The sequence below is a fragment of the Rhinolophus hipposideros genome (genome assembly GCF_964194185.1).
Source record: "Rhinolophus hipposideros genome assembly, chromosome: 3".
Classification (NCBI taxonomy): domain Eukaryota; kingdom Metazoa; phylum Chordata; class Mammalia; order Chiroptera; family Rhinolophidae; genus Rhinolophus; species Rhinolophus hipposideros.
Window position 1 is genome coordinate 85,905,492 of NC_138049.1, and position 12,281 is coordinate 85,917,772.

The 12,281-nt window shown below is 33.1% G+C and overlaps 1 protein-coding gene across 1 annotated transcript in view; it reads left to right on the forward strand.

Moving 5' to 3' along the window:
* The window catches only part of BMP5 (bone morphogenetic protein 5), a 114,628-nt gene extending 102,887 nt beyond the window's left edge, over nt 1–11,741 (forward strand). Inside the window, exons 5-7 of the mRNA XM_081033287.1 lie at nt 4,769–4,845; nt 6,138–6,248; nt 9,802–11,741. Of these exons, the coding sequence (XP_080889413.1) occupies nt 4,769–4,845; nt 6,138–6,248; nt 9,802–9,951 (338 nt within the window). The 3' untranslated portion in view covers nt 9,952–11,741. The remainder of the gene's footprint in view (nt 1–4,768; nt 4,846–6,137; nt 6,249–9,801) is intronic.
* Nucleotides 11,742–12,281: the final 540 nt, after the last annotated feature.

The window sequence follows — 12,281 nt, forward strand, 5'->3', positions numbered from 1 at the left end:
GATGACTTGGTGATCCTATTAATCAAAATAGTAAGCATCAAAGGAGTGTGAGGTCAGAAGTAAATATAGTGAGCTGGAGGTGCCTGGGAAACTTACATTTAGAGATGTCTGGCAGGCAATTTGAAGCTCAGGTTTGTGAACAGGTTTTTATGTCAACGAGCTTTAAGGTGAGAATATTGCTTGGATGATCCACATAAACGCTTTGCTAGCAGAGTTAAGCAAACACACCAGATACTTATTCTTTCGTGGTGTCTGTTTTGCATCACACATTCATACAGAGACAAACAGTTATCCCTTCACAAATAAATAACTCTAATTCTTACCGGGTTTTGCATAAATGCAAGTGTGGAGTTCACTGACGTGGAAGATGGTGATTAAACTAAAGTAACAATAACATTTTAAAAATCCCTCATCTTTGGAGAGAATTGTTATTGTTTTGGGTTTATCATGACTTTCTCTACCCCCAAAGACAAAAATCAAGATTTACATTATTGAACAGTCTGTAGCACCATTTCTGCTTCTTTAGCTCTTGTACCTTCATGCCTTTGTCACGTCCATCGTCTGTAAAACACTTAAAATCCTCATACTGTAGGTACTGATTTTCTTTATGTCCTTTTCCTTTTGGGAATTAAGCATGGGAATGCTAATATCTTCTCTTTTATTTTGAAACACAGCATCTCATCATATTTGGCTTGTTTAAGCTGTTGATGTGCTTAAGTAGTAAATTCTTTTTTGATGAACACACACTGCAATATATAGATGATGTATTATAGAAGTATATCCTTGAAACCTATATAAGTCTACTAACCAATGGCACCCCAATAAATTTAATAAATATTAAATATATATGGAAAAATTATATTTTGCATATTTTTCTTTACTTTTATAGATTTATCTATATTTAATTCCTTAAAGAAGCTAATGCTAGATTTTAACGAAAAAAAAACCCCACATTAGTATGTAGAGTGTTTTGGACTTGATTTTCTTTTGTGTCCTTCAGAGCGAGGCCACCCTATGTTTATTTATTTGGTTGTTTTGTCAGGGACTAGTGGACAGACCATTGAAGCCCCATATAGATCTCAGGATTTATTTTAGCCACATTTAACCTCCATATACTTTATTATTATTATTATTATTATTATTATTATTATTATTATATTAATGTTTTGGTAATATTTTTCCTAAGACAAAATAATTTAAAAAATCATACTAAGAAAAATAAAACTGAATTTGCAGTCTTTTCAGAAATTGACCATAAAGAATTGGCATATTTTACAATACTTTCAACATATTGGTACTGGTTTCCAAATAGTATTACTATTAAGAAACAAAAAGAGAGAAATGTTGTATTTGTGATACCTACAACGTGGGTGAGAAATGTTAGCAACTTTTCTAGTATTAGCTGTGTCACCAGAACGTTTTGGTAATTTCTGGCATGACTCTTCATTTGTGGGCAGGTTCATCAACAGTAGCATTATGTCCATTACATTTTAATATCTGAATCGCTGCCAATCAATATTTTTTAAAGATATAAATTTAATTTGCCCTCCCTTCCTCCCACAGCTTATTCAGCCAACCATTTATAGAAAACCTAACTTCAGACGTTGCTGATTTGGGTATAACATTTACTCTACTCAGTATCCATTAATTTTTATTTCTGACAGAATAAGCATATGGTCCTAGTGCTCTATGAAATCAGACTCTTGGAACCAAATTCTGTTATAAATTTCATTGCTCGTTACCTTTATGTGATGTTACATTATATACATCACTTAGTTTGCATGAAAATCTGCATACATGGAACAGGTATATTTTGACTTTTAAGTTTTACTTTCTTTTTTTATAAACAAGGAATTAAAATAACTATATACATAGTTTATGGCTTTTCACATATACTTTTGTGTGTTATTGGCTATAATGTCTTTATTCATATTCAGTGTTTTAAATTAAGACAAGGAGAAAAGAATAATATTCCCCTTATTATCTAATGCAGAAGTTGGCAAAGTAAGGCCCGAGAGCCAAATTCAGCCCATTGCTTCTTTTTGTTTGGCTCAATTGCTGAGAATGTTGGTTTTTGTCTTTGTTTTTGTTGTTTTGTATTTTTAAATGTTTGAAAAAGACTCAAAAGAAGAATAATATTTGTTTCATTTAAAAATCATATAAAATTCAAATTTCAGTATCCGTAAATAAAGTTTTATTGGAATATAAAGACATTCATTCATTTACATAGTGTCTATGCCTGCTTACATGCTATAGTGGCAAAGTTGAATTGTTACAAGGTAGCCCCATAGCCTAAAATATTTACTATCTGTCTTTTTAAAGAAAAAATTCCCTGACCCCTGGTTTAATGCATAGCTTTTAAAATTCTTTTAAAATTTTAATTTTAAAATTCTTTTTAAAATTCTAAACATCAAGGAGTTTATTCAATCAAATTAATACCATAATCAATTTTTCCTTTTCCCTTAAAATGATACAGGGAAATTATCCATTTCATGTTATTACATTTAGTGTTACAGTATGCTTGTCCACTGCATAAACAAAGTTAGCCTTTGTTTGATAGGGATAGAGGGATAAGTTTACCCAAAGAATGAGAGTGCTGAGTTTCAAATACATTCTCCTTTCTCCATCTTCTGTCATTATTAGCACATTTGTTTCAATGAAGGGAATTGCACAGTAGGAATAACTCTGATTTAGAAGGAAAAATGTGTCTGAGGTCAAGATGTAGTCATTTATTATTTTGTAGACATACATTAAATAAATAGTTATTTGAAGTAACTGTGAAAGGCAGATGACAGGGCCCACTAAGACAGGGTCCTTGGATTTCTGATGTGTCTACATTTTCATTAGAGGTTGAGGATAATTAATCTGGAAGGTGACACCTTAAGATAGACTGTTCTGCATAATAAACTGCTACATTGATTTTCCAGAGAGGACTGTCAGAGTTAATGTAACATTTATTTCTAGAAGAAAAACTTCTTTGAAAATAAATTATTTTGCTGACTCCCTTACACTTAATGTTTCTCTCTTTCATGTTTTGTATTGGAAATAATCAAAATGGATTAGCTTTTAAAATATTAGTATAAAGTGTGGAAAAAAAAACTTCAAATAAAATGATATAGATATATTTTCTTTAAAGTTCTATGTTTCTTTGGTATTTTATTTTATTCCAAACTCAAGATTGGGGCTCTCTCTTTAGCCATACATCTTTTAAACAATTATAAAAGGTTATGGGTTTTCAGTTATAGTGCAAAATATGTAATGGAAATAATGTATTTCCTTTGCTTCAAATCTTTTGTAGAGCACTCACAAATTCATTCATTAATGCCTCAAATATTTATTGAGTACCTACTGTGTGCCACGCACTCTTCTTGACACTTGAGATGTATCTGTGAAGCAAACAGAACCAAAGTTTTTACCTTTGTGGAGTTGAATTCTAATTCAATTAGAATTGAACGGAGGAAACAGATAAGGAGGAAACAGACAAGAGCCAATGTACATAATGAATGAGTAAATGACATAGCATAGTAAAGATGATAAATTAAATGGAAAAAAATCATAGCAAAGGGAGGGAGAACAGGAGTTTGGGGTGAGAGTAGCAATCTTAGATAGAGTAGTCAGTGAAGAGTTGAACAAGCTGTAGGTATTAGATATATAGATATTATATAGATATCGAAGGGAAGAGCAGTTCAGGGAGAAGGAATAGTGAGAGTAAAAGCCCTAAGGTGGGAGAAAGTTGACCTGTGTGAGAAATAGCAACGAGATGTCATTGCCAGAATGGCGTGAAAGACAGGAAGAATAGTAGGAAATGAGTCAGGGAGGTAATGGAGCTGAATCATGTGAGGATATCTCATTCTCATGGATATGGGACTTTTTTCTGGGGAGTGATATAATTCAATTGACTTATAAAAAGGTCCACTTAGATACTTTGTTGCAGGGGAGCCAGGGCAGAAACAGGGACAATATTAATCAGGATATTGCAATAACTCAGGAGAGAATTAATGGAGGCTTTGATGAGGACCAGTCATGAAGATAGTGAGAGGGTGGGTGGAATTTGGACATATATGAAGGTAAAATGTGTGGGATGTTTTAAAAGATTGGATGTGGGAGTGAGAAACAAAAAAGAAGAGTATGTTTTGACTCCAAATTATTTGTTTGTTGACTTTTTATAAAAAAAAAAATTATAAAACTAGGAAGTTGCCATCAGTCAAGAATGGAGAAGTCTACAGGTGAAACAGGTTTTGGGAGGATGATCAAGAGGTAAGCTTTGGGTATCTTGAGTTTAAAATATTTATTAAAATAAAATCAACTCAGTATAATCCCAGGTGGTACTTTCCTTGTGTATAGCTCATGGAAGATGTTAAAAATATATTATATGAATATTTAATATATACAAGTATATATAAATGTACTAAATGCCATTATAATGTGCACAACTTCATGAATGAGCATTCATTGAGCAGCTAGTATTAATGAGTGGCAGTCATCAGGTTGCGCATCATCATGTCGGGGGGGGGTGGGTCTAACAAAATCATTTTTAGAATCCCAAAAGGTAAATGGTATTGTCTATGTTTTATAGAATAAGAAACTCAGGCCAAGTGATTTGCCTGAAGTACACATGGTTAGTAAGTTGCTCTAGCGTTAAGATTCAAACTCATATTTTACAACTTCAAATACAGCCTCTTTTTTTTCTCATCAGTTATTTCACAAAAGAAATATTAGTAAACCCTATAAGGGGCCATTTGTTTAAAAATCTTATTTTTATCTTCAGATTATAATACAAGTGAGCAAAAACAAGCCTGTAAGAAGCATGAACTCTATGTGAGTTTCCGGGATCTGGGATGGCAGGTAAGAATGATCAGTCAATTTAGGTGCTTCTTTCCTATTTTATGATAAATCCTGAGTTACTGGTAATCTTTATCCATAATTCTCCTAATACAGCAACTGATTATTTTGAACGTGACTATTCAGTGTACGGATTATCCACATATGGATAATTTTTCCATTATTATTCATCATTGAAATATAACTATTAGGTTTTACAGTTAAAAAACAACTTTGTTGGGACAGCCAGATGGCTCAGTCAGTTAGAACGTGAGCTCTTAACAAGGTTGCCAGTCTAATTCCTGCATGGGATGGTGGACTGAGCCTCCATCAACTAAGATTGAAAACAGTGATGGGACTTGGAGATGAGCTGTGCCCTCCACAACTAGATTGAAGGACAATGACTTGACATGGAGTTGATGGGCCCTGGAAAAACACCTTATTCTCCAATATTCCCCAATTAAAAAAAAAAAAATAACTATGTTGAAGAAGAAATGTGACCCTATATTTAGAAAATGAAAAAGGTGCTGTTGTTTAAATACCCCACTTTTAATTTTAATGCTAATTTTTCAAATAAATATTAATATTCATTTAGTATTAATTTTTCAAAAGTAGTATTAAAATAAACATTTTCAAATTCATGATTAAACCTTCAACATGAATCATTAAATAATTTTACATTTGGGCTAAGTTTTACCTGTTTGGGAAGAAATGAGGGCAACCATTACATGTGCCAATTTTTTAGCTTCCTAAAATTTTTCATGAACAGTTTTCAGGAATTTGCTCCAATACATTTCTTCTAACAAGACTAAAGTTAATGCATGAATGAAAAGAAAAATAGCACAAAGAATAAATATTAAAGGTTTTGGAGGTTGTCAAGCTTCTAAAACCAGGAATGAGTTATTAAGAAGGAAGGAGGTTTATCTGAAGTTTATTCTTTTTTTTTTTCCTGGTTCACTTGAACTTTTCCAAGTTCATCATTTCCTGTTTAAACGATATTTAGAATGCTATTTCATTATTATGATTTTATTCATGAATGCATGGATTAATGCATACTATGAATATTGTACATAACAACCTCTTGGGAGAAATTACAGAGGACAATTTCTTATGAAAATATTTATACTTTTGTTGTAGACTTCAACTTAAAAATAAATTAAGGGCTTCGGAGAGGCTATCCTATTAGAGCAATTGTTGGCCCAAGAAGAGAAAGAAACCTAACCAGATTAAATATATTTAAGTATATTTAAAATTTATTTTTTGGTGATATTACCTTTTTTTTTCTTCTTCTTCTTCTTTTTTTGTGTGTATTTTAGGACTGGATTATAGCACCAGAAGGATATGCTGCATTTTATTGTGATGGAGAATGTTCTTTTCCACTCAATGCCCATATGAATGCCACCAACCATGCCATAGTTCAAACTCTGGTATGCTCTGTTTCTGTAGGATTGGAAATGGTTTATGATGCAAGAATCATATAAAGTCATTTTAAAGGAAAGCATAGTTCAAGGCATTATCTTCTCTTCTCAAACTCCTTTGGTATTTTTCAGAGCCCAAGTAACAAATTACGGGTACATTCAGGAAATTCAGGCTGGTTTAAGAAATAATTCTGATTCCAGAATGGGGAAAGATTCATCTAGGAACATTATAGCAATCACACAATGTGGTCATTCTACCCTGATTTCTTCACTATGCAAATTTCCAGCAGCTATTTCTAATCTAGCAATACATTAGTAATCGTTGCAAAATCATTGAACAATAACTGTACTGCATTTCATCTGAGGGCTTATTCTAATGATTTAAGAATGTTCCATAACACATTGTGGCATTATGACAGCTCTTCAGTGTAGAATATAAGTAGAAGACTCATTTCTATTTCTTGATACCTTTTTTTCATAATCTTTACAATGGAAATTAATCTTCATGTTTTCCCATCCACATTCAAGAATTTAGAAGTGATTTATTGTGTAATAACCTAGGCTTGTTTTTATGAAAATGATAATTAAATGTTGATTTCATGGTCTCTAAATGGTTGTACTGTATTTAATGAGCTCATGAAACCTCTTGAGAGTCTGATGTACCTGCCATAGTGTGTGCCTTATTGATGTGAGAAAGGGACAACCTCTGGAAGAGTAAGCTAGAGGCTCCTAGAAGGTGCAAAGGATTATGTGATATAGTTCCAAATTAATGTTTGGGTTAATATGAAAATGTTAATTACATGTAATTAGGAGAGAAGGAAGAGAACACATTATTTTAGACTCCAGACTTAATAATGGGAATGAAGTTATTTGATAGATGGCAGTAAGAGAACAGTACCTATTAGAGAGAAAAAAAAAAAAAAAGAAAGAAAGAAAAACCTGTCTTTGAAAGCAAGGCTTGTTTATGACCAAAAAAAAAAAAAAAAAGAAAAGAAAAAAAAGAAAGAAAGAAAGAAAAAGAAAAATAGAAAAAGAAATAGTAACTATTAGAATTTGTGAGGAGCTGAATCTTCAGAAGTTTACATGTTTTCACAACTGATTTAAAGCTGATGGAAAGAGTATCTGTTTCCTTCTGAGTAAAGAATAATATATATCTATATTTATATCTACATAATTCTCCATGTATCTATATGGAGAGAGAGAGAGAGAGAGAGAGAGAGAGAGAGAGAGAGAGAGATTAAATTCTTGAATGACTTTGGTTTTGCCGGCATCCTCACTGACTTCATAGGTATCTCAGAATAGCTAGCACGAAACAAACATCTATGACAACCAGAGCATGGGGCATTGTCAGAAACTTTGGAAATCACCTTGGTGTCAGAGACATGGCGAGATAAAACACATATGTATTTTGAAAGGTAGTCATTTATAAATCTTATTCTGTTTTTGAGTCTTGACCAATGAGATTTCCTACTTCTGTGCCATATACAAAGTATAGAGTAAATTCTTGGGAAAATTTTAAGGTTTGATATGCCTTCATCTTTGCTATTGGTAAAGATAAGTACTTCTTGATACAGGATCTCATTACTGGGAGATTGGCAGCCAGTATGCTCTGCAAGGATGGGTGTGCTATATTCCAACTTCCACTGGTAAAAGAAAAACAATCTCTAGCCTAAAGTCTAGCCTTCTCTCCAGGTCTATGAGAATTCAGGTTGACAGAATGCTGATCACATAGAGAGGAATGCTGCTGTTTCATGCTTTAAAGGGACAGCTATGATCACTGTCTTTCTGTAGGATAAGAGACGAACAGCCACTATTAGCTTATAGAAAAATGCCGCTTAATTTCTCAGAAAATTCTTTGCTTCTTTTTACTGTCATTTCAATGACTCAGAAAATAGACGTTTGCTTCCTGAGATATGTATCTAAGGTACCAAAGTTTCCTTCAGGCTAAGCAATGCTTGCTTCATTGTTGGAAAAGTTCTGTCAAATACTACCTCTTTCTCTCAATTTTCTTTTTCTTCTATTTTCTTATAAATATATAATTACTTTCTTATAAATATATAATCAGCTTTTAGAATTGTAGTCTATAAGGCAGTATCAAAAAATGAACATTAAAAACAAATCTAACACGCACTTGGAACAAGACCTTGCTCTGCATCACTATCTTGGGATGTGGGACATAAGTCATCACACAACTTGAAGCATCCATGGGAAATTTGATTTTTTTTCCCCTGGAATTGTGCATGCTCTACATTTGTTCTGTGAAGGACATGAAACAAGAAGACAGGCATGTTTGTTGTTAAAGGAAAGCATGTTTGTGACTAATATGTTTGAGAAACCCTTCAAGAACAACCCCCCCCCCCGTTTTTTTTCCCAGAGTAATTGCTTCGTGAGGCAGCCAAGGCCATTGAAATGGGGTTATCAATCATGTATGTGTGGTTTATGGAAGATAAAACTGATGAGGGACATAAGCTGCATCTGAAAATTTTTAGAAACTATCCAACTTTTGGTTTTGTGGGGTCTTAGGAAATTTCAAGTTCATGTCAGAGCACCTCATTTTTCCTGCTGTTTCTGTTCACATGCAGGGCTCTTGTATCATTTCAGCCAGGACATTGTGCAGCCAAACTCCAAGAGGCTATATTCAGTTTTTGTAGATCCCTTAGGACTCATCAATGGGACTTCCCATAAACTCCTCCGGGGGACAGACTATGGTAGGTGGGTGGGAAAGGGGGAACCACGTTCTGGCTCAGGGCTCAATTATTGCAAATCATAGGCAGACTGCCAGCCTGATCACAATGGGAATAAACACTTTACTTCAGCATTTCACTTTCCAGGTACAGCCACCTTTTTAGGTTTTTTGGTAGATATTCAATTTGTGAAATATCTAGATTCTTTACTTCTGATTTAGCTGAGCCTGCTTTTTGGTGCTTGTCTAGGGGAGAAAAAGAAAGGATATTAAACTCTAGTCCATGTGCTAAAAAATTCTGTGGAGAAGAGTTGAAATTATTGCTTTAAAGCAAGTGTTGGATTATAACTGGAGCTTATTTTGCTGTGATTTTTAAGCTTCCTTTACCATAGAAAATTAAGAGTTGGCATGACTTTTATGACTTATTGTATAATTATCCTTTTTAAAAATAATTCTTAGATCCAAATCTTTCTATAGTCTGATTGTGTGGCTTTATTGATTTGCATTTATAACTTCTGTATTTCTCATGAAGTAAATAGGAGTCTTTTTAACCCACGGCAACTCAGTGTTAGTTGCCATTTCTTTCCCCCAGGAAAATTTCCATTGAATATTCCATAGAGGGGATTTTCCTTACATTTTTCAAGGCCTAAGCACATAATTAGAACTGATGGTTTGATTCCAGATGTTAATGCTGAATAATACATCCTTCACTAGCAGCCCCTCACACTACTCCAGCCATTGAACATAAAGAGCAGAATGGCTGTCAGCTTAAGGGTGCACCTGACTGTGAGGGTAAAACAAGCATATTATTTTAAAGCTGCAGATAAAGTGTCTACCTTATTTCTTAAAGAAACAAAACATTTATTTTTTCTTTTCCAGGTTCATCTGATGTTTCCTGACCACGTACCAAAACCTTGTTGTGCTCCAACCAAATTGAATGCCATCTCTGTGCTGTACTTTGATGATAGCTCCAATGTCATTTTGAAAAAATACAGAAATATGGTAGTGCGTTCATGTGGCTGCCACTAATAGTAAATAATAATGGCAATGAGAAAAAGATCTGTATTAAGGTTTATGACTACAATAAAAAGTATACTTTCCGACAAAAGGAGAATTTCGTAAATTAGTCTGGCTCATTTCATCTCTCTACCTATGTACAATGTCATGTATATAGCCGCTTTTATTTATTTAAGGGTATATATTCTCCTTTGTGGATGCCTTGTCAATCAAATCTATTTTATAGTTCATTACATTATACGACAGATTGCCCAGTCTAACTTTCCGTGGGATAGGCTAAGTTCAATTCAATTCCATTTCAACACTTTGTTCTGAATACAATTTTCTCATATAATTTTCTGAAATTCAACTGAACTCCTTTGACTATTAAATATTGTTGAAGGAAATTGAATGCATTTGGTTCTGTTGTGCCAATGAAAACCATGATAGGATATTTATTTAGAAATAAAACTTAAAAAAAAGTAACAACCCAAACAAAAATGCTTGGATAAACACAATTTTTCTTTTCAAGTTTCTGCTTCATTAGATAAAGTGAAATGTTGAACTGGATTTGAATAAATAAACGGTAGGCAGAACATAGAATCTGCAAGATTGCACATAATTGTTCTAACTGTTTGCTTTAACAGAATTGGTGTAACTGTAGGAGCATGTTCCTTCTTGGCTTGTGGAGTGTAGATTTTGCAAAGCTCAAAGCGTCAGGAATTCTGTGGAGACAGGCTTGAGCCTATGTCCATAACTTTCCAAGTTAACACTAAAAATTGTAGTACAACCTTCTTACCTCAAATAAATCATGTCTGCCTATTATCTAGAACACTACTGCTGCAGTTTTTTTTTCCTGATTTAAAAGTAGTTCAAAATAAAAAAAACATTTACATGTGCTCTACTTCCCTCCCCACAGACAAGAGTCAATGCATGCATAAAATATAGCGGAGCAAAGATGCCGACAGAGCCATTTTCTTTAGCTCTCCTTTATAACTGAGTCTGCTGATTGATGTGATGCAAGGGATTTTATTTAGGGTAAAAGCACTGAAACTAAACTGGAGGAAATTACCAAAAATCCCAGAATGGCTTTGACAGAATTGCCATTTCGAAAGAACAGCTGAAATCCATTTTTCATATCTTTGAGACTGAGCTCAATGAAAACCTTATTTTGTAAGGGGATTTTGTAAACCCTCCTCCAAGCACAAATAATTCCAAATGGGAAAGTTCTGTTGTGTATATGTGCATGTGTGTTCTTCCCTCTGAAATTAATTTATTTTCTTTCTCTGTTTCTCTCTCTGCCTTCTAAGGCTTTTCTTTAACACACATTGATTTCTTGAAGAATGACATTTAGATGGATAACTTGCTATTTATGGTGGCTCCACGGTTAGGCCTATTTATAGTTCATCTAAAAATATTCATGAAGCACCATTTATTAATCCTCCTTTTGGATCTTTCAAATAAAACATATAAGAAATAGTTCAAAAAATGTTATGGGTTTGTTTGTAATTCAGGTGTATTGCAATGTTGTTTTAAAATACAGTTTATCTTAAAAAATTGATAATAACTATATTGGGGGTTACATTAAGTAATATATTTTGAATTAATGGTGTACCATTGTAAGAATAAGAAACAGAAGTCTATTATATTATCTTTAAATGTGCTGTTTAAATATATTTCTATATTTTAAAATATATTAAACTTGTGATGCTAGTTTCTATTGTGCTTCTTGATTTGACTCTTTATTTAAGAGGGATACAAAATGTAAGTACGTCATAAATTGAGACTATAAGGATATCAGGTATAAAAAGCTTGTGTATTTCATGATTCTTTGTGTTGTTTTTGTCAAAACTAGTTTTTGTGTTGTTAATAAGTAACTCACTATTAATGGACAAATCAAAAATCCGTGAAATACGTATTTTGTTAATCTGTTTAAAGAACAAAGATATTTTTTAAGTAGCAAAAAAAAAGATTATAATGGAAAAATGCCTCCTTTGTTCTTTCACTTAAGAAGAAAGATTATCGGCATCAATATTTTCATAAATTACACACACACACACAGAGGGTACCAAAAAAAATGTAAACGCATTTTAAGAAAGGAAAACACTGTATTAAAATTACGCTGATAATGACCACTTTGAGCACCTCTTGTAATTGCAGAAGTCAAACGTGACTTGTATTCATTTTTTGTTATTGGGATATATTAAGTTATAATTTTAATACAGGTTTTTCTTTCTTAAAATGTGCATACATTTTTTTGGCACCCTCTATACACACACACACACACACACACGCACACACACACACACACGTCCAGTCACATTATTCTCAAATAAACTATTACTTTAATTGTACTCAAGCTA